At 52.1% G+C, this 22,206-nt stretch overlaps 1 protein-coding gene across 1 annotated transcript; it reads left to right on the top strand.

Moving 5' to 3' along the window:
- Positions 1 to 5,183: 5,183 nt before the first annotated feature.
- QPCTL (glutaminyl-peptide cyclotransferase like) lies at positions 5,184 to 14,188 on the top strand. The gene is made up of 7 exons (XM_066581495.1): positions 5,184 to 5,480; positions 5,957 to 6,097; positions 6,176 to 6,463; positions 6,741 to 6,896; positions 13,310 to 13,409; positions 13,481 to 13,597; positions 13,674 to 14,188. The coding sequence occupies exons 1-7, from the start codon at positions 5,199 to 5,201 to the stop codon at positions 13,817 to 13,819; spliced, it is 1,230 nt and encodes a 409-aa protein (XP_066437592.1). The 5' UTR covers positions 5,184 to 5,198; the 3' UTR covers positions 13,820 to 14,188.
- Positions 14,189 to 22,206: the final 8,018 nt, after the last annotated feature.

The following is a 22,206-nucleotide window of genomic DNA, read 5'->3' as shown; positions in this document are numbered from 1 at the left end:
CTCTGGTGTCGCTGTGTCATGTTGGGGGTCACGGATGAGCCGCCCCGTGCTTAAGCTGCTGAGGGTCCGTGATGGTGCAGAGCAATGGTGGGTCCTCTGCATGTCAGAACTAATGTCTCTCCCACCAGTGGGGTCTTAATGGGGTGACTGCGAGGCGTTGGCCCCTAGAACAAAACAGTGTCTCAAGTAGGCGGAAGGTCTGGAGTCGCACTCGTGCTTTAGCTCTGGGAAAGCTGGGAGGCACTCACTATGGCTGTCGCCGCTACAATGCTGCTTAGTGCAGAATTACGAAGATAAAACGGGGGGGGGGGGGGGGCAGCCAATATGGCCGTCATCACAGCTGTCATTCTAGACTCCGAAGAGCCACGAATCCAGAAAAGACTGTTAATCCCTTAAGGATTCAGCCCCCCTTGTTTTGTTTTGTTTCCCTTTTCCTTTTTTGTTTCTCCCTCGCCCGTTTTTAAAAATGCTGACTTTTATTTAATCATCAACATACCGGTAGATGTCTGAGGGTTTAATTTTTGTGGAACGAGTTGTATTTTTTTTTTTTTTATTGGTACCATATAATCAGCTGAAGAACCCTTAGAAAAAAAAAATCAAAGTGGAGTGAAATGGTAAAAAAAGTAAATTCCGCCAGCTTTGGGTGTCTTGTTTTTATGGTGTACACGCTGCAACAAAAATTGCCTGATAACTTTGTTTTAGGGGTCAGTACGGTTACTAAGATACAAAACTTATATATATAATCCCCCCCCCCCCCCCCTAAAAATACTTAATTTAAAAAAATATGTATATTTTCTGCCGCCATCTGACAGCGATAACTTTTTAAAATTTTTCCGTTGACATACCGTAGTTCTGTGAGGGCTCATTTTTTTTTTGCAGGACATCCTGTATTGGTACCATTTTGGCATACTTACGACTTTTTGATAACTTTTTATTACTTTTTTTTCCCCTTAGAAATAGAGACTAAAAAAAGCACAATTCTCTCTCACGGTTTATTTTTTGCTGACTACATTCACCGTGCGGGGTAAGTATTGCGTGATAGATCGGACTTTTACGGACGCAACAATACAAAATATGTATTTTTGTTTATATTCTTTATTATAAACACGAAAGTGTTTTTTTTTAAGCTTTTATTACTTTTTTTCTGTTTTATTTTTTTAAGTCCCCATAGGAGACAAGAACTTGCAATGCCTTGATTGCCCCTGCAGTATGATGTAGTACTATAGCATTACATTATACCGCGATCTCACAGGCAGTCTATCAAGCCACGCTACAGGCTTGATGGGCAATCATGCAATGACAGCCCTGGGACCTTTCAGAAGGCCCTATTGGCAACCGCATGGAAAACCGTGACCTTATCCTGGGGGCAGTGTGGGATCCCATGAACATTAATCGGGGTATTTAAATGCTGTCAGAATTGTCGGCAGCTTTTAAAGGGTTAACAGCTCCGATGCGCGGCTTAACGGAGCTGTTTCCAGCGGATGTCAGCTGTAAGAAACAGCCAGCACCCACATTGTATGAAGCGAGATCGGCCCGCGATCCCCCTTCATACATACCCCAACGCTGCAGGATGTAACTGTACACCCTATAGCGTTAAGGGGTTCAAGCCCCTTTACAGCGGGCGACCGTTGGTCATATTAGCGCCTGACAGCTGTCCCAGCGATTATCGCTCCAGGCCTTTTACACAGGAGCGGTAGTCATTCTGTTTATGGAGGGGAGCGCTCCGCTTGCCCGCCTCCATTCACAGTAAACGTGCCATCTCTCAGGAATTGAGCGACTCCTTATTCCACGGCCAGTGACCTAAAAGCCAAGCGACTCCAACAAGTGATTTGTCGCTTACTACCCCGTTGGCGCCACTTGTACCAGGGCTGACTATTGCCTGAGTGATTTATTTGGGCCATAATCGTCCCATAAGAAATGATACCCTTGTCTAAGGCCTGATGGCGGCCGTATTGGTTGTCACCCATTTTTCTCCAGCTGAAGAGACTAACAATGTGTGAGGGGCTTCCTGCAGTTTGGGGTAACTGTGTACAGTATACATGAAATACGATGGAGGGGCCAGATCCGGTCCGTAGGGGTGGGCAATGTGGTAGATGGAACTGGCATCACTGGGAAATACAAGAAGCTTCATGGTTGAAGAGAGAGTTCTGCAGTCTTGTTGTAATGGACTTTGTTTCACTTCTAAGATCTCTGCTTTCCATCTGTGAATGAAACCTTATGTCTGGCTCACAGCTGAGGTTCTGTTACTATGGTCTGCAGTCTGTACAGTCCTCTGTGAGGCCGGACTCGCATGACTGTATTGTTCACTACGTATTGTTTTTTTGCACGTAATACACAATAGCAAAATTCCATAGACTTTAATTACATCGCTCACATGAGTTGCCGGAACTGCGTGAGTGAAAAAAATCACAGCATGAACTATGATTCATGTAGAAGATGACCCCACCCTCCGCGCTGATCAGAGATTCATTCACAGAATGCATTTTCCAGTATTTCTTTAATTGTTATTGCTTCATCACAAAAGACAATTCTGTTAATTCTGCCTCGATATCCCGGACTGTGATCGCACACAAGGGAGTCTGCGCCGTTGGCCTTCAGGCCGAGGTTCTAGAGAGGTAGAGAAGTAATCCTGGGCCGTGCACAGAAGACAGAGCAGCAGCTGCTCCACCGACCGGCTCAGTGAGAACGGAGAATGAGAGATGGTGAAACTGGGGATAACTGCAGGATGCAAGTCATAGAGTGCCCAGATGGGGCGCTACTCCTCGCGGACACACAGCGGCTTAGTCTGAAAGAACGGTATGCTTTGTATTTACTTGTTGAACTGATTTAGTGACTGATACAACTTTCCTTTCTGTGCTTTCTCTTCGCACAGACACACACACAGATATCCCCCTGCACACGCAGCATGGAGGTCCGCACGTGTGATACTTGCATGTGGGAAACTGCAACATAGGAATTTGAAAAAGCGGCACATCATGTGACACAAATGTTTCCAACAATCTGTTTCCAAATATTTCTTGCTTTCTGTTAAGATTTTTGTAAAACCGTATTAGTTCGCATCAGATGGCTGTGTTCTCTGTGCGGGGGCACACTATGTGTTTCACAGACAGCGCATGGACCGAATCGTAGCTTCCGAGTGCTTGTTCTCATGGACTGATGCTCATAGGATGTCCTGCTCTCAGCTGTCCGATGCAAGTTGTGCCCGAAATTCTCAGGAGCGACTCCCATCCCGCTGTCTGGATCCAGCCATAGAGAGGTCCGCGTCGGGCGGAATTCGCCACAGAATCTCTGTAGCAGATCCACAGTAGAAAACCATTAGGCATGTGCCTAAGGGCAGCTTCACATGAGCGTTTGCGCAATTGTGCTCTGAACCCCTTTTTTGTGCGTAATGGCCTATCCTATGTACCTTTTGCATCAACAGGGTAAAGTATTTTGCGCGCTGGACACAACCGCGCCCTGATTTAAATGGCTAATTCGTCTAATGAGGTCCCGATCTGTAGTTTTTCCAGTGGAATTGCGCCACATTTCTTTCATCTTGTGTATTGCGCACATAATTGCACCCCCAACTCCCCCTTCATAGATTTCTATGGGGATCTTTGGTGTGCAGGAAAATAGAGCGTGATTAGAATCCCTGCCATCTGGTGTGACATTCCCGCTCTCTGGTGGCAGCCGCACCACAAATCCGCTGCGGTTGTATTTTTTGCATCACATATTAACGCCACGGATTTTGGTGCATATTCTCCACAGTGGGAGAGCGAGATTTTGAAAATCTCATTTAGATCGCTGGCTGTTTTCAATAGGACCGCATGTCATGTAATATGTTACCCATTGAAAGCAAAAGGGAAACCCAATTCTCTGAAGCGCGTGAAACAAGCGCCGCAGGATCGTGATTTCACAGAAGGGATGCGAGGAGTTTATGAACTGAAAACACATCATATCGTCGTGAGAAATGCACGTTGGGAAGCGCGATATTGCACATGCCTGTGTGAATCCGGCCTTGTTCTGAGCCTTACGGCGGCTGCACGTGGTTATATTTCTGTGCGCAATATGCAAAGAATAGAACCCATTGCTTTCAAAATGTTCATACAAACTTCCATATTGCAAAAAAAAAAAATCAGAAGCTGCTTTACTTCCCTGCACATTTGTGCACTAAAGACCCCCATAGAAGTCAGGGGGAGGGGGCGCATGGATGCACGCGCAATACTGTGGTGCAGTTCCACTGGACAATACACACCTGGATCTCCCAATTAGCCATCTAAAGCACAGCCTGGTTGTGTCCCATGCAAAAAAAAACATGCCCTGCGAAAGGTGCATGCGTTAGGCCGACACACACGCAAAAAACATTGTTCTGAGTGCAATTGCCCATACATCCATGTGAAGCGGCGCTGAGGCACGTGCCTGAAAGACCGAGCTCCTGGCGGTGCGTCGCCGCAGATATGATGAACCAGAGAATGCGGCAAAAGATCAGATTGAGGGACGGCGCAGGAAGGGGCGGAGCCTTGTACCGTAATAACATTTTTGCTGAGGATATAATGTAAACACAACGTAGATACAAATGCGAAAAAGCAGAAGGTGGAGAAAAGGAGCAAGTGGGGGCCGCAGAGGCAGTCATCAGAGCCGCTGGGGCTATTGATCTGCTGAGACATCTAAGAGCCCTCAAACAGGCTTCATGGGGGCCCCATAAGAAGGCAAGCAAGGCAGTCCTAGAAAATACAGAGATGTCCGCTATGCTGCACCCTCCTACATCTCTCTCACTCCGCGGCTGCAGTTCTCAAGTCAGTGGAGGTCTCACAAATTAGCAGCCAGGAAGAGCTGGCAGGAAGTTTACATGCAGTGCTCCTCCTCCTGGGGGCGGGCTTAATCATTAGCCACCGCCCCCCGTGGTCAGAGCTGGGATTGAAGCTTTTGTCCCCTCCCCGGGTCCTCTCAGGTGACAGACTTCCCAATTACTGCACAACCAATATGGGGGCTGCTGTTGCCTAGCGACGGCAAGCGACCCGAAAGCCAATGATATTGTGCAATATTTACGCTGAGCTGTCAGCAGAGGCCCGGCCCCGAGCTTCTCATTCGTCGCTGCTACAGCGACTTTTCTTATGATTGGGTTAAAGCGTCGTTTCTTCCGCACTGGTCAACTTAAACCACGCCCTCGTGCTCTGGTTGGAGGGATGCGGAGCACGTGTTTCTGCGGCTTCTGCAGGATGACTCCTCCCCTTTCTGTTAATTGGCTGTGTGGGAAGGGTCTGCGCTCTGACTGGCTGTTCACTCACCAGTCATGCTCCTTTTCGATGTGTTCCCGCCGCGCTACCAGCAAATACCGGAGCCCGGGGGGCTCCTCCAGCAAGTCCTGGAGCCCGAGACTTCGCTCCTTGCTGGTGCTCGGGCTGGGGGTGCTCGTCGGCGCCGGCATCTTACTGTGGGAGAGCCGGGGCGACAACGGGACGCGTATCAGGAGCGCGGAAGACGCCCGAGGACGGCAACAGGTGACGGGAGAGCAGCTGGGAGGGGGAGAGGCTAACACTGGGGACCAGTGGGGTGATGGCGACAAGCAGTGTGACCTTGGGGGGCGATAACACAGTGCAACCGGAATAGGTGCTGGGTGCAGGCAAGGTCCAGGCGGGGTGGCCAGAGGGGTCGCCGGGTCCAGGCGGGGTGGCGACGGGGGTCGCCGGGTCCAGGCGGGGTGGCGACGGGGGTCGCCGGGTCCAGGCGGGGTGGCGACGGGGGTCGCCGGGTCCAGGCGGGGTGGCGACGGGGGTCGCCGGGTCCAGGCGGGGTGGCGACGGGGGTCGCCGGGTCCAGGCGGGGTGGCCACAGGGAGCCTCAACACCTGAAGGGTCCAGATGGCACAACCTTAGGTGGTGCTGAGTCCAGGTGGGGCTGTGTCACCGGGTGGTGGTTGCACATCGTGGGGTACATCCAGGTGCAGTTTGGGGGAATGACTCCTTCTGTCTTGCAGATCCGCCCCCAGCCGCCGTCCTCGGCCCAGGTGCAGGAGCTGCTGTCTGCGGTCAGCGTGGAGCGCATGTGGTCGTCCTTCCTAAAGCCAATGCTGATTGAACGTCCTCCTGGGAGCCCCGGAAACCGGCTGGTGAGAGAGGTGAGAGCGCGGCGCAGGCGTGTCGGTTGTATGGGGGGGGCACGCAGTCATGTGACTTTCAGCTTTCTCTGTGCACAGCTCATCTCCGGTCACCTGCGCTCGCTCACCGCTCAGTGGACGTTAGAATTTGACCTCTTTGATGCGGTGACGCCCCGAGGATCCCTGCCTTTTGGAAGTGTTGTCGCCACCCTTGACCCCGCTGCACAGCGCCGCCTGGTGTTCGCCTGTCACCTGGACTCCAAATGGTTTCCTCTGGACGAGAGGGGGCGGCCGTTTGTCGGGGCGACTGACTCTGCTGTGCCGTGTTCTCTCATACTGGAGGCGGTCACTGTGCTAGACGGCCGACTGCGAGAGCTGAAGGACAAGGTGAGCGCAGCGTCCGCCCCATCAGCATCGGTGTCCATCCTCACCCGTCAGAGCTCAGCGGTCACATTAAGATGGACATGAGGAATAAAGCGCAGGCTCTGACTGGTTGCCACTGACAGCTATATAATGGCAGCGATGTGGAAACTGCTGCGTCGCCAGGATTGAAGTTCAAACATTGCTTATCCGTAGGCATATATGTGTATATACACAGGCTCCATGGGTATACACGGGGTCCCGGCAGCTGCATCTCTGCTCATTGTTTCCTCGTTCTCTGCAGGGATCCCCTCTTACGCTGCAGCTGTTCTTCCTGGATGGAGAAGAGGCGTTCGGTGACTGGACGGAGGCGGATTCCCTGTACGGTGCCCGGCACTTGGCACAGCGTCTGCACAACGAGCCCGGACCGGGGGGAGCCGGCAGCAAGCTGGATGCTATCGTAAGAGTGGGCTGTATGCGTCCGTTAGTCTACAGAAAGCATTGAGTCCCTGTAAATTGTAGGACTGGTTCCCATAGAAACCTCTACTGGCCGCCAAGGAGGAGATCCACAGCAAGCGCCCCAACCTCTAAGACCACCATATGTTCCGCTGTCCATAGACTTCATGGTGGTGGAACAAAGGGTGCACAGTGGGAGATGCAGATGATGATGCCAACGACCACCACCAAAGAAAGCAATCATTGAAATCGATGAGAAACACATCTGCGAAATGCAGGATCCAATCCTCCACGTCAGTCCGGGGGTGGGTGGGGAGACAGACTACTTCCAGAAATACACGGCCAACACCTACAAGGGAGGATCAAGACTGGCACTTGTGACTCCTAACCCCATCCCTGCATAGTGACCTCTGCACACATCACAGAGCATGCTCACTACACTTGGCTGCTCCCTCTCTCGCACATCGGAGCACGATAACTACACTTGTCTCCCCGCTCTCTCGCACTTCGGAGCGCGCTGACTACGCTTGGCTCCCCCCTCTCTCGCACATCGGAGCGCGCTGACTACGCTTGGCTCCCCCCTCTCTCGCACATCGGAGCGCGCTGACTACGCTTGGCTCCCCCCTCTCTCGCACATCGGAGCGCGCTGACTACGCTTGGCTCCCCCCTCTCTCGCACATCGGAGCGCGCTGACTACGCTTGGCTCCCCCCCTCTCTCGCACATCGGAGCGCGCTGACTACGCTTGGCTCCCCCCTCTCTCGCACATCGGAGCGCGCTGACTACGCTTGGCTCCCCCCTCTCTCGCACATCGGCGCGCGCTGACTACGCTTGGCTCCCCCCTCTCTCGCACATCGGCGCGCGCTGACTACGCTTGGCTCCCCCCTCTCTCGCACATCGGCGCGCGCTGACTACGCTTGGCTCCCCCCTCTCTCGCACATCGGCGCGCGCTGACTACGCTTGGCTCCCCCCTCTCTCGCACATCGGCGCGCGCTGACTACGCTTGGCTCCCCCCTCTCTCGCACATCGGCGCGCGCTGACTACGCTTGGCTCCCCCCTCTCTCGCACATCGGCGCGCGCTGACTACGCTTGGCTCCCCCCTCTCTCGCACATCGGCGCGCGCTGACTACGCTTGGCTCCCCCCTCTCTCGCACATCGGCGCGCGCTGACTACGCTTGGCTCCCCCCTCTCTCGCACATCGGCGCGCGCTGACTACGCTTGGCTCCCCCCTCTCTCGCACATCGGCGCGCGCTGACTACGCTTGGCTCCCCCCTCTCTCGCACATCGGCGCGCGCTGACTACGCTTGGCTCCCCCCTCTCTCGCACATCGGCGCGCGCTGACTACGCTTGGCTCCCCCCTCTCTCGCACATCGGCGCGCGCTGACTACGCTTGGCTCCCCCCTCTCTCGCACATCGGCGCGCGCTGACTACGCTTGGCTCCCCCCTCTCTCGCACATCGGCGCGCGCTGACTACGCTTGGCTCCCCCCTCTCTCGCACATCGGCGCGCGCTGACTACGCTTGGCTCCCCCCTCTCTCGCACATCGGCGCGCGCTGACTACGCTTGGCTCCCCCCTCTCTCGCACATCGGCGCGCGCTGACTACGCTTGGCTCCCCCCTCTCTCGCACATCGGCGCGCGCTGACTACGCTTGGCTCCCCCCTCTCTCGCACATCGGCGCGCGCTGACTACGCTTGGCTCCCCCCTCTCTCGCACATCGGCGCGCGCTGACTACGCTTGGCTCCCCACCCTCTCGCACATCGGAGCGCGCTGACTACGCTTGGCTCCCCACCCTCTCGCACATCGGCGCGCGCTGACTACGCTTGGCTCCCCCCTCTCTCGCACATCGGCGCGCGCTGACTACGCTTGGCTCCCCCCTCTCTCGCACATCGGCGCGCGCTGACTACGCTTGGCTCCCCCCTCTCTCGCACATCGGCGCGCGCTGACTACGCTTGGCTCCCCCCTCTCTCGCACATCGGCGCGCGCTGACTACGCTTGGCTCCCCACCCTCTCGCACATCGGAGCGCGCTGACTACGCTTGGCTCCCCACCCTCTCGCACATCGGAGCGCGCTGACTACGCTTGGCTCCCCACCCTCTCGCACATCGGAGCGCGCTGACTACGCTTGGCTCCCCACCCTCTCGCACATCGGAGCGCGCTGACTACGCTTGGCTCCCCACCCCCACCCTCTCGCACATCGGCGCGCGCTGACTACGCTTGGCTCCCTACCCTCTCGCACATTGGAGCGCGCTGACTACGCTTGGCTCCCTCCCCCCCCCCCCCCTCGCACATCGGAGCGCGCTGACTACGCTTGGCTCCCCCTCGCACATCGGAGCGCGTTGACTACGCTTGGGGGGCCCCCCCCTCGCACATTGGAGCGCGCTGACTACGCTTGGCCCCCCCCCCTCGCACATCGGAGCGCGCTGACTACGCTTGGGGCCCCCCCCCCCCTCGCACATCGGAGCGCGCTGACTACGCTTGGGGGCCCCCCCCCCCCTCGCACATCGGAGCGCGCTGACTACGCTTGGGGGCCCCCCCCCCCCTCGCACATCGGAGCGCGCTGACTACGCTTGGGGGGCCCCCCCCCCCCTCGCACATCGGAGCGCGCTGACTACGCTTGGGGCCCCCCCCCCCCTCGCACATCGGAGCGCGCTGACTACGCTTGGGGGCCCCCCCCCCCCCCCTCGCACATCGGAGCGCGCTGACTACGCTTGGCTCCCCCCCCCCCCCCCCCCCCCTCGCACATCGGAGCGCGCTGACGACATGCTCAAGACAGGAGGGCTTGTAACATATAGCGCCTCATCACCCTCCTATGTGTCTGCGGTGGGTCTCCTGGGTGGCCGGCCCATGTATAGTGCTGTTATAGATCATTGCCTGGTCGGTAATTCTCTGTGTATCTGCCAGTTTTGAGTATTTGAACACGTTTGTATATTATAGGGTGATTCTGAGACTTTTATATTATTGACATATCCTTAGAACGAATTACCCATTTCAGATCATGGGGGAGAGGGGTGCGATTTCCGGGACCCCTGCCCATCTACTGTTTGCAGGATTTCTGGTGCCCCATACGTCATTCTCGCTATTCTATTCTGAGCCGCTATATAAGGTACAGAGTTGGGCTACCTGTGGGGCTCCTGCAAACCGCTGATCGGCAGGGATGCGGGGGGAGGGGGGGGGGCAGCCACCCCACGATCTGGTAATGATGACTTATTTTAAAGGCGGTGACCAGAAAATCTGCAAAATGGCCAGAATCAGTGCAGCCTGTGAGAAACCCATACTAGGTAGGATGGATGAAAGACTCTCTGGATGGGGCGTGACGGAGCCTAATGCATCCGGCTCTATATGGTGATTGGCACTCGCCGAAACAGCTGAGTGGGCAGAAGGCCCTACCCACTAACAGAAGTCAATGGAAGCTGCACAGCGAGCTGCACTGTTGCTGTAACTCGGAAGTAGGCTGTTCTACACTCTTTGTAACTTCCATTGACTTCTGTGGGAAATGAAGAAATGGCCGAGCCCAGCAATGTTTCTGGCCACCTTGTAGACAGCAGTGTTTCCATCATGGCCATGTTTGGCTGAGATGGGATCGCCCATTTAAGGGTAGGTCATTCATATAAAGGACCCAGAATATCTCTTGAGTATCAGCTTCTATGGGAAACAATAAGTTAATAAAGAGACCCTCCAGCTGCTGAGCTCCTACAGGGGGCATCGGATGACAACGTACAGTACTGTGCAAAAGTTTTAGGCAGGTGTGGAAAACATGCTGCGCAGTAAGAATGTCTTCACAGATAGGAGGGTTAATAGTTCATTTTTGTCAAGTAACAAAATGCAAAGTGATCCCATCCGTATCTGGTGTGACGCTCTTTACCTTCACACCAGCATCAGTTCTTCTAGGAACACTTGCACACAGTTTTTAAAGGAACTCAGCAGGGAGGTTGTTCCAGGCATCCCGTAGAACTAGGTACAGATCTTCTCTGGATATCTGCTCCCTCCAATCCTTCTGTCTCTTCATTTAATTCCAGATAGACTGGATGATGTGAGGTCAGGGCTGTGTTGGGCCAAATCATCACTTCCAGGACTCCTTGTTCTTTACACTAGATAGAGCAAAAACACATTTAAGAACTATCTGCTGGATAGGTCATCACTAGTTGATGGATGGGGGTCAGCGCTGGGGACTCCAGTCCATCAGCTGATTATCCAGTGCAGTGAGCTGGATGTTCTCTTCAGTGGACAGGGAAGGAAGTGCAGGTGCAGGCTTCACTCCCATTGAAATTAAATGAAGAGTCGGGCTGTTGCTCCACTTCCTGCTTCTCTACTGGTCAGAAGTGGATGTGATGTTCTGACTTGCAAAGGAGTAAAGGCTGCGCTACCACTTCTTGTGCTGAAGGCTAATGACAAAGTTCAGCGGGCCAAACTGTGAGCTGATGTGAGCAGCGGACCCATCCATCAACTATTGATAAATCTATCTTCTAGATAGCCAATCGGTAAAAAAAGAGCAGACGACCCCTTCCCGCAACTGCACGTACCCTTATGTCCTGTGCATAGTGCGATATCAGAAGAGATCTCGCTATCTGGCAGTGGGAGCCGGCTGTCACTGATAGCCGGCCTCCCGCTGCAACAGGGATGGGTGCATCGGAGGTGTGACCCCCCCCCCCCTTCCACTGTTAACCCGTTTCCTGCCGTGATCTATGTAGATCGCGGCATGTAAAGTCTTCACAGAGGGAGCGCGCTTCCTCTGTGACGTCATCGGGCTCTCGCAATGTAATGGCAGAGAGCCCGGCTGGTTGCCATGGTAATAGGATGCCATCTACAGGCGTCCTGTATTACCACTGCTTATGATCGCTATAACAGACGATAAGGCATTGCAGGAGAGAAGCCCTGCAATGCCTTATCATAGCGATCATCGGTGCTATGATGTAAGTCCCCCAGAGGGACACAAATGGTAAAGAAAAAAGTACAAAAAAAATGGCAAAAAAAACCTTTTTTGTGCTTTTTCTCATATTGGCATAAAAAATTTAAATAAATAAAATCCCACATATTTGGTATCGCCGTGTCCGTAACAACGCGTACAATAAGCTGAACACCCTTTTTATCCTGCATGGTAAAAAGCGTAAAAAAAGCTAAACTGAGGAAAAATGATAATTTTTAGCCTTTTAGCTCCCAAAAAACGCAATAAAAGTGATCAAAAAGTAACTTCAAATTGGTACCAATAAAAACTACAACTGATCTCACAAAAAATAAGCCCTCACAGAGCTCCGTCCATGGAAAAATAAAAAGGTTATAGGACTTTGAATGTAGCGATTTCGGAGGGAAAAAAAATAAAAAAAAGGGTTTTTATTGCAGAAAAGTGGAAAAACCTAAAAAAATAAGAATTTTGGTATCGTAATCGTTCTGACCCGCAGAAAAATGTATTGTCACTTATGCTGCACGAGTAACGCTGTAAAAAAATAAAAATCTATGGCAGAATTGATGCGTTTTGTCTCCCTGCTATGATAAAAGAAATAAGTTTTACAATATAGTCTATGTACCCCAAAATGGAACCAACAAAAACTACAGTTCGCCACGCAAAAACCAAGCCCTTATACGTCCGCATCGATGGAAAAATAAAGTTATGGCTTTTGAAAAATGGAGATGAAAATCCGCCAAAAATCGTTGCGTCCTTAAGGGGTTAATGATATTGGTTGGATGTTTGGGGTGATTCGCTCCAAATTTATTTAGTAGTAGAACTATCAGACAGCTCCCTGATAGTATTATGTGATGGGTAAGTAGCTGCCTGTATTTGTCAGCATTGGGAAACAATTTACCCTGACCGAATCCCCAACTCCATGTGCTAAAATGCAGCTTCACACTTGCCAGGAGCCTCCACCATACTTCACTGCTGCCTGCAGACACTCATTATTGTACTGCTCTCCACCATGCTTCACTGCTGCCTGCAGACGCTTGTTATTGTACCGCTCTCTGCCATGCTTCACTGCTGCCTGCAGACACTCATTATTGTACTGCTCTCCACCATGCTTCACTGCTGCCTGCAGACGCTCATTATTGTACCGCTCTCTGCTATGCTTCACTGCTGCCTGCAGACGCTGGTTATTGTACCGCTCTCTGCTATGCTTCACTGCTGCCTGCAGACGCTGGTTATTGTACCGCTCTCTGCCATGCTTCACTGCTGCCTGCAGACGCTGGTTATTGTACCGCTCTCTGCCATGCTTCACTGCTGCCTGCAGACGCTCATTATTGTACGGCTCTCTGCTATGCTTCACTGCTGCCTGCAGACACTCTATTGTAGCACTCATTTTAACTGACAAAAATAAATGAACCCTTTTGTATTTGTTTAAAGCATTCTTAGTTTACAGCATTTTTCCGCAGCTGCCTAAAACATTTACACACTGCTGTATTTACCCTGTTCTCGTTGTGCCTCTTCTCCAGGATCTCTTTGTCCTCCTCGATCTGCTGGGGGCCCCGGAGCCGCTGATCCTCAGCCACTTCTCAGAGACTCGAGGCCACTTCATGAGGCTCGTTACTATCGGTGAGTCCAGGGAGCACTGGGGTTTGTGTTCTATCTTTTTATCTCATGTTTCTCCTTCTTTTTGACTCCAGAGAAGCGGCTTCATCGCCTCGGCCTCCTGGACGCTTATCGTGCGGACAGTCCTTACTTCAGACCGGACCTGTATTTTGGGGCAGTGGAGGACGATCACGTCCCGTTCCTGCGGCGAGGTCAGAGCTCCTCCATCCTCCTTGCTCTTGGTCACTCCCTTTCCCCCACTCACATTGTGTCTTCTCTCTCACCCAGGCGTCCCCGTGCTCCACATAATCTCTACGCCATTCCCAGCCGTCTGGCACACGCATGATGACACCGAAGAGAAACTTCACCGGCCGACCATCACCAACTTATGCCGGATCTTTGTAACCTTCCTGGCTGAGACCCTCGCTCTGTGACACGGACATATATAGCAGAGTGCCTGCTGGAAATATTAAGCTGGCGATGGCTTATCGCACCAGCATTCTGAATTCTATAGCTTCAGAGCTGAAATCTCCCAACATGCCCTGCTGGTACAGTGTCTGCACAAATTGCATTCTGGGAGGTGTAGTCTCTTACAACTGCCGTCCATGCTAAGCCTCTGCCATAAAATGAAAAGGAAAATGACTCCTTAAATGTCTCGTGTGACCTCTGCCTGCGGACATGGGAGCCGTGTGCATTTTGTGTGTTATATTACAGTGACCTGGATGTCACATGACTGTTATAGGACACATCACTGGTGAAGAACAAACTGTTACTGTATGGAATAAAGGTGAATAATGAACTTATCCTGTGATCATACTGCGGCCTCATTTGAAATGTATATACGCAGTGACTCCACCAGCAGAATAGTAAGTTCAGCTCTGGAGTATAATACAGGATGTAACTCAGGATAAGTAATGTATGTGCACAGTGACTCCACCAGCAGAATAGTGAGTGCAGTTCTGGGGTATAATACAGTATGTAACTAAGGAGCAGTACAGGATAAGTAATGTATACAGGGACTCCACCAGCAGAATAGTGAGTGCAGCTCTGGAGTATAATTCAGGATGTAACTCCAGATCAGTACAGGATAAGTAATGTATGTATACAGTGACTCCACCAGCAGAATAGTGGGTGCAACTCTGGAGTAGGGTGTGTGCTGGTAAGGCTCTGCAAGTTCCAGGGTGTGGTGTGGGAAGGAGGCGCTGGCTTGTTTGGATCCCAGGAAAAGTGTACCTTTCTGGGCTTCTCTGGGAATGGAGTCCCGCACATTCTCCCCCAGGGGAGGGAGGGAAGTGAAGGCAGTGGCGGCATTAGCAATGCCGAAACAAACTTTGCCACTGGTGCCAGAGAAGCCAGCAGCATGCAAGAAGACAGGAGCTGCTGGTGAAGGTAAGAAGAGACTTGGACCTGGTCATGGTTTGTAAGCACGGCGGCTTCCGATAGTGCAGGGGGCGAGATTGTGACACGCAGCCAGACCCGCAGGACAGCAGGTGAGCCACAGACCCTAGCAAGCATGGGGAAGTGGAGTGAAAGAAAGGAGGAATCTGTGATTGAGCTGGCCTCTAGGCTAACAAAAATTATTAACGATTATAACTTTGCTGAAAAAATGTTGGTGGTACAAAAGGGGAAGCTGCGTGATGCCAAGATGGTCATGGAGCAAAAAGCTTCCAAGGACAAAAAGGCAGAAGCCAGGATAGCAATAAAGGAATGCAAGGACTGCATTAGAATGTGGGAACCAGTGAGGGAGAAAATACTGGAGGAGAATGGCCCCTCTAAGGAGAAAATAATAAATGATGACTGGTTTGCAAAGATGGCGGCAAGGTGCAGTGGCCAGGAGAAAACCATGTCAAGTGATGGTGAAGCTTCTAATGAGGAATTGTATAGGGATGTGCAGGAGAACCTGGAGGAGCAGCCCATGTGTTCACAAGAGCTAGTACCAACACCTAGTGGTATTACAAGTCCCAGAGAGCTGTTGCCTGAGGAAATTGGACTGCACCTACCTCAGGGGAATCTGAGGTGGAGGGAAAAGCAGGAAGGCCGCAAGTGCAGAAGACCCCCACAGCCGAAAGCCTCTCTGCATATGGGGGGCTTTATGTTTGGCAATGAGATGCCGGAGGAGGATGCGTGAATAAAGAAAAGGAAGAAAAAACCTGTTAAGCTACAGGAAAAGCTTGTGTTTGCAGCCAGACCAGCGCTCCCAGGAACTTTAACAAAGTCGGATCAGAGTTCTGATCCCAAAATCCCCCCTGGCTTGGACTCTGTGGTGGGCCTGGAGCAGGCAGTTAGGGAGAAAAGGGCCCAGCTGGTAAGACCCCCTGTCCCTGTGTTAGTTGGTAACAGGGGCAAGAAGGTCAGTAAGAAGGGCACAGTAAAGGCCAGTATAGCTGGAGGTTGCAGTAACGGCAAGGAGGGTGGCAGCGGTGCCATTAATGCCATTAATGCAGCGAGTGGTGCCTGTGATGTGGAGGGGGTTGCAGACCTAACATCTGGGGCCTCCCATAATCGGGGAGCAAGTCAGGCCGGATAGCGCGCCTCCAGTGATGCAGAGGCAAAGAAGAGAAAAGTAAAAACGAGAACAAGCAAAAATCCAGAGGCATTACCATCTACCTCTGGAGATGACAGGACCCACGGCTTACGTGATCCGGCAAAAAAAGTAGCGGATCCGGGGATGGATGTGAGAGAGTGTCCGGTGGATGTAACGGACAATGCCTAGGGTACCCATTCCTCTGCAGTTGCTGGGTCTTCGGGCACCTCGGGTACCCCTGGCAGCCATGAAACTGGAGTCTCGGGAGATAAGGTGGTTAGGCCAGAGGGGTCACAGGGTCCAGTCACCCCTCCAGTAGCGACAACAGCTGGTAGGAGTTATGCCAGTGTCGCCACTGGAGGCTTTACGGAAGGGGGAGAGTACAATCACAGTTGGAGGAAGAGAGGTGGACCTATCTCTCTGGAAAGAGAGACATGGCTTGGGTGCTTTCCGAGAGCAAAGCGGGGAAACCGTATGGTCCCTACTGACACCCGGGCAGGACGTAGGTCGTAGGAATGTGGTCCGTCTTTGCTGGAGAGGCAATGATGCATGTCCCCTTAGGGCTAGGGTAGTGGAGCTTCTGCTGAAGATGGGTTTCAGGTCGGTTGACATCTTTGCCCTGATCCATCCCTATGGCACGTCTGAGTTTGACATCACTTTAGTTCGCCCAGAGGGTCTAGAAATCTTCTGGGGCAATTATGAGCTGGTGAAAAACGAGCCCGGCTGGCAAGATTTTGCCATCCAGGTGGTGTCTCGCCAGAAAGATATCAAGAAGGTGACCGTTTTGACTCATAACGAGTCACTTTCGTGCTATGACATGGCTCAGTAGGTACGGAGAGGTGACTGAGATGCCCAAAAAGAACAGGGATGAGTACGGCGTATGGTCCGGGGCCTAGACGTTTATGGTCAAGTTGAAGCGTTCAGGTAACTCAATGGCTCCTATACCATCTGCAGCCTTCCTCGGCAGGGATCGTATCTTGGCCTTTTATCAGGGGCAGCCGAAGCTCTGCCACAGGTGCGGCGACCTCTCACACTTAAGTGCTGCTTGTAAGACCTTGAAGTGCGCTCTGTGTGAGGGGCTGGGTCATCTAGCCGCCTCCTGTACAGAGATTAGGTGCAGCCTGTGTGGTGACCTCGGTCACCGATTTAGCCGCTGTCCGCGCTCCTTTCCCAATGCGGTCTCAGCCTCTATGGATAGGGGTCATGATGTGGCCTCTGGGGGTGAGGGGACCAGCAGAGGTGGGGGGAGCTAAGGAGCCAGGGAAGAACCGGCAAAAGACACTTGCTGAGCAGAGACGTCAGGAGAAGCGCAGACGGAGCAGGGAGCTGACAGGAGCGCCCACAGCAGGTGGGTCAATGGTGGCCCCTGTTCCAGAAGAACATCTTGTGGCTGAGGCTTTGAGGGACAGCGAGTTAGATGAAGAGGACAGGAGGATTCAGAGGGAGGAGACCAACTCTGCAGATTCCTCCCACTGTGAAAGTGTGGATGAGGAAGGCAAGAGGTGGTTAGAGAAACAGCGTAAGCTAGGTGCCACAAGGAGAAAACGAAGAGGGGATTCAAGATCTTCTCTCGCCCTAGGCCAAGTACTGGAAGGAAAAGCCTGCTCACCTCCAGTTGGACTCTCCAATAGGTTCCGAGCCCTGCTAGACATCTCTTCCTCCTCTTCTGAGGGGGAGGTAGAGGGCCAGGTTCCTAGGGCAAAGCAAGGGTCAACAGGGGGCACTGAGTCTCCTCCTCCTGGAGGCATAGTTCCTTCCGGGGTGGGGACTACTCTGGAACCTGGAAGCAAGGACGACGGGGTCGGGGGATCCCCTGCTATGGACACATCTGTGTCCAAGAAAAGAAGCAAGAGTGTGAGGAAGAAAGCCACCTAATTTAATCACATGATGGCGGCACCCACTCCGCTAACGATGGCATCAATTAACGTTGCCAGCATGAAGTCCAATACGGCTAGATTTGCGGCTTTTGATTTTCTCAGCTGGGTTGAAGCTGATATTTTATTTTTGCAGGAGACCAGGCTGTCAAATTTGGCAGCCATACATAAAGCAAAAAGGGAGTGGCGGTCAGGCCCTTCCTACTGGTCTCTTGCGGCCAAGCCGTATAGCAGAGTGGCGTTCTTTTTTACCACAGCGGTTGAATGCCGATGAGTTATTGAATTAGAAATGGGAAGGTACCTGATCTTAGATGTCCTCATGAAGGGACAAGAATTAAGACTTATCAACACCTATGGTCCCAGGTCAAAAAAGGACAGAAAGAGTCTCTTTATGAAGAACAAGCCCTACCTTTTTACCAGCCGTCAAGTTGTCTTTGGAGGTGATTTTAATATAGTCACAAGAGCCTGTGATAGGGTAGGCTCTGAAGACAGATGGTTGGCTTTTGACAGCGTCGCACTTAATAGCGTAGCTAGTGAAGCTTGCCTGGTGGATGTCCACATCCGGCACACCCCAGGCCACGAGGGATTCACCTTTCATAGAGGCAACAGTAGGTCTAAAATAGACAGGTTTTATTTGAAGGAGGAAGCCATCTCTTCACCAGTGTCCGTTGTTGAGGTGGACTTCGACAACTGTCTAAGGGTGCATTCACACGAACGTATATCGGCTCGGTTTTCACGCCGAGCCGATATACGTTGTCCTCATGTGCAGGGGGGGGAGGCTGGAAGAGCCCAGGAGCAGGAACTGAGCTCCCGCCCCCTCTCTGCCTCCTCTCCGCCCCTCTGCACTATTTGCAATGAGAGGAGGCGGAATGGGGGCGGGGCTAAGTTCTGGGAATTAGCCCCGCCCCGTTCCGCCTCTCCCCATTGCAAATAGTGCCGAGGGGTGGAGAGGGGGCGGGAGCTGAGTTTCTGCTCCTGGGCTCTTCCAGCCTCCCCCCCCTGCACATGAGGACAACGTATATCGGCTCGGCGTGAAAACCGAGCCGATATACGTTCGTGTGAACGCACCCTAATATTGTTTTCTCTGAATGTTACAGAGACACCCCCCCCCCCCCCCATCCCGGATGGGCAGAGGTTTTTGGAGACTGAATTCACCACTCCTGGAGGAAGCATGGATAAGACAGTCCTTTTGAGGATTTTCTGCAGAGCCAGGTACCATTACTGGATCTCTGTAGCAGTAAGTCAGAGTGGTGGGAGATGTTCAAGAGGAGGGCGGCAAGGTTCTGTTGACCCATTTCCAGAAGCCCCTGGCACTCAAGGACTGCCCAAGTCGGGACCTGGAGGGTGGGTTGCGTTTACTGAATTCAACCCGGGTCCCCTTGAAGTTTTGGGACTTGGCTTGGCGCTGCTTTCACCGCTGCTTTCACGGGAGACTGTATGTAAGGAGTAACTTGAAGAGCAGGCCTCTGATTGACAGGGGTTGCCCCTGTCAGGAGTGCAGCGACGTGCTGGAAAGCATGGAGCATTTCCTGCTTCAGTGCCCCTTTAATACAGTGGTATACCAACGGGTAGGGGTCTCCATAGGCTGGCCTCAGCTGGCACACCTCTCCTATGCAGAGTGGGCTTATGGAGCCTTCAAAGGTCTTGATGGCAGTGACCGCTGCACTTTATTTCTAGTTAGCCTAGTGGTCAGGTTCCACATCTGGAGTGCACGGTGCTTAAAGGGGTTGTCCGGCCATAAACATTAGGTCTCATTACTTCTGTTTGCCCATTTCCATGCACTTTGTAATATACATTGTGCATGGAAAATGAAGCAAACAGAAGTTTTGGATTTACCTGAAGGGATGCCCCCCCCTGTGTTGCTCCTCCGTCGTCCCTGGTTACCACAAGAATCTTCTCTTCTTGTCGGGCCGCAGCAGCTCTTGTCGGCGCGGGAACGAGCCCCTTCTCATCCGCGCATGCGCAGTTCTTCTCTCTGCAGCCGGGACCGATATACAATCTTCTTGTGTGCAGGGGGGGGGGGGGAGGATGGAAGAGCCTCAGAGCAGGAACTGAGCTCCCGCCCCCTCTCCGCCCCTCTGCACTATTTTCAATGAGGAGAGGCGGGACGGGGGCGGGGCTAAGGGCCGCGAATTAGCCCCGCCCCCGTCTCGGCTCTCCCCATTGCAAATAGTGCAGAGGGGCGGAGAGGAGGCAGAGAGGGGGCGGGAGCTCAGTTCCTGCTCTGAGGCTCTTCCATCCTCCCCCCCCCCCCCCCCCCCCCCTGCACACAAGATCGTATATCGGTACCGGCTGCAGAGAGAAGAACTGCGCATGCGCGGATGAGAAGGGGCTCGTTCCCGCGCCGACAAGAGCTGCTGCGGCCCGACAAGAAGAAGAGAAGATTCTTGTGGTAACCAGGGACGACGGAGGAGCAACACAGGGGGGGGCATCCCTTCAGGTAAGTCCAAAACTTCTGTTTGCTTCATTTTCCATGCACAATGTATATTACAAAGTGCATGGAAATGGGCAAACAGAAGTAATGAGACCTAATGTTTATGGCCGGACAACCCCTTTAATCTCGACGGAGCTAAAAGGCCTCCTTGTGGATACGGTATGTAGGAACATCTTGGGTGACCTGGTGAAGGTACGTTCTGTGGAGTATGAGAGGCTGGGCACATCTAAGGCTTCTCTCCTATGGAGAGGGCTTGTATTTTGTTAGGGACAGTCTTTTCTTAATTTTCTAGGGTCAGAATAGGGAGAGCGTAGGGACAGGATAGGGAGAGAGGAGGGATAGGGCAGGAACAGTTTCTATGAAGGGTCAGACTGAGGGGTAGACTAAGGAAAGTCTAGGGCAAATTAGGGAAAGAATAGGGAGACCTTTTTTTTTTTTTTAAATTCAAGGGATAGTATGTTGTCATGTCTGTGCCCGACTTATCAGCTCCAATCCCGGTGGGGGGCTGTGAGTGCACCATGAAGCTTTTTGTTTTGATTTGGGCAAAGTGGAATGAAATAGGGCTGCAGGTGAGCTGGCCTTAGGCTTTCGGGTTATGTGAATAGTCTATGATATAATGATATGTTGGTTTATTGGAGTTTATTATGGTTTTGTATATATTCACGTTTTAGGTGGTAGGTTGGGTGGGGAGTTGTGAGGAGTGGGATTCATGCCTTGAGCTGTAGCATGGCACGTCCCGAACATTGAACTCTGGGCACGGACTGGTGGAGCGGGCATAGGCCTCAGACTGCGTCGGGCACAGTGTGGTATTTATTTTATTTATTTTTTTAAACTGCCGTGGCTTGGCACGTCCTGAACTGAACTCTAGGCACGGACTGGTGGAGCAGGCTTGGTCCCCAAGCTGTACTGGGGACCCCCCAAAAAAACCAAACATATATATATATTTTAGTTAGTTCTTTTTTCCAGTTGGCTTGGTCTTTCTGTTTTGTATTTGGTTATTTATGTTATTGCGTAAATTTGTTTTGTGTGGGAACAGTGCAATACGGCTGGACCTGGAGTTCTAGTTTCCGTAGTTTTATGTTTTAGGTATATTTTTGTATATTCTGTTATATGTTGAGTGTGTATGTGTGTGGGAATGTACGGCGGGGAGGAAGCCCGGATATGGACACTTACTTTGTTTATGGATCATGGACTGTGGGGGAAGGGCCTTTTATTGCTTTATATGGTTATGTTGTTATTCGTATTGTTACATTTTGTCTTTATTGTTAGGTTTTCTACTTTTATAATAAAAGATCTACAGGATGTAACTCAGGATCCGTACAGGATAAGTAATGTATGTACACAGTGACTCCACCAGCAGAATAGTGAGTGCAGCTCTGGAGTATAATACAGGATGTAACTCAGGAGCAGTACAGGATAAGTAATGAATACAGTGACTCCACCAGCAGAATAGTGAGTGCAGCTCTGGGGTATAATACAGGATGTAACTAAGGAGCAGTACAGGATAAGTAATGGATGTACACAGTGACTGCACCAGCAGAATAGTAAGTGCAGCTCTGGAGTATAATACAGGATGTAACTCAGGGTCAGTACAGGATAAGTAATGTAAGTACACAATGACTGCTTTATATGGAGATTCTAGATGTTACTTGTAATATGGGGATCAGAGGTGACTACTTTATATTTGTGATTTACCCCTCGCGAAGCTGCTATCTTTATATATGTGTCCCTGGGAACACTTATTATATACTATGCAACTGTGTTTGGGGTGGGGGGTTGTTGGACAGAAATTACAGTTGCACCCAGCCATCGCCACCTCTGGGAAGCCCAATGCCTCTCTGCCACTTCATTGCAGAATAGTGCTATAAGTGACGGGTAATGGTTTGAAGCCACTGGTATCGGTTTGATATTGGGGGGGGGGGGGGCTAGGAGTTGCTAGTGTCTGCTCCCCGTAATACCCAGTTCATGTATATATGAGACCACTTTAGG

Source organism: Eleutherodactylus coqui, chromosome 10, assembly GCF_035609145.1.
Source record: "Eleutherodactylus coqui strain aEleCoq1 chromosome 10, aEleCoq1.hap1, whole genome shotgun sequence".
NCBI classification, from domain to species: domain Eukaryota; kingdom Metazoa; phylum Chordata; class Amphibia; order Anura; family Eleutherodactylidae; genus Eleutherodactylus; species Eleutherodactylus coqui.
The sequence above is the reverse complement of the archived record's forward strand: the minus strand, read 5'-3'. Positions and strand labels throughout refer to the sequence as shown.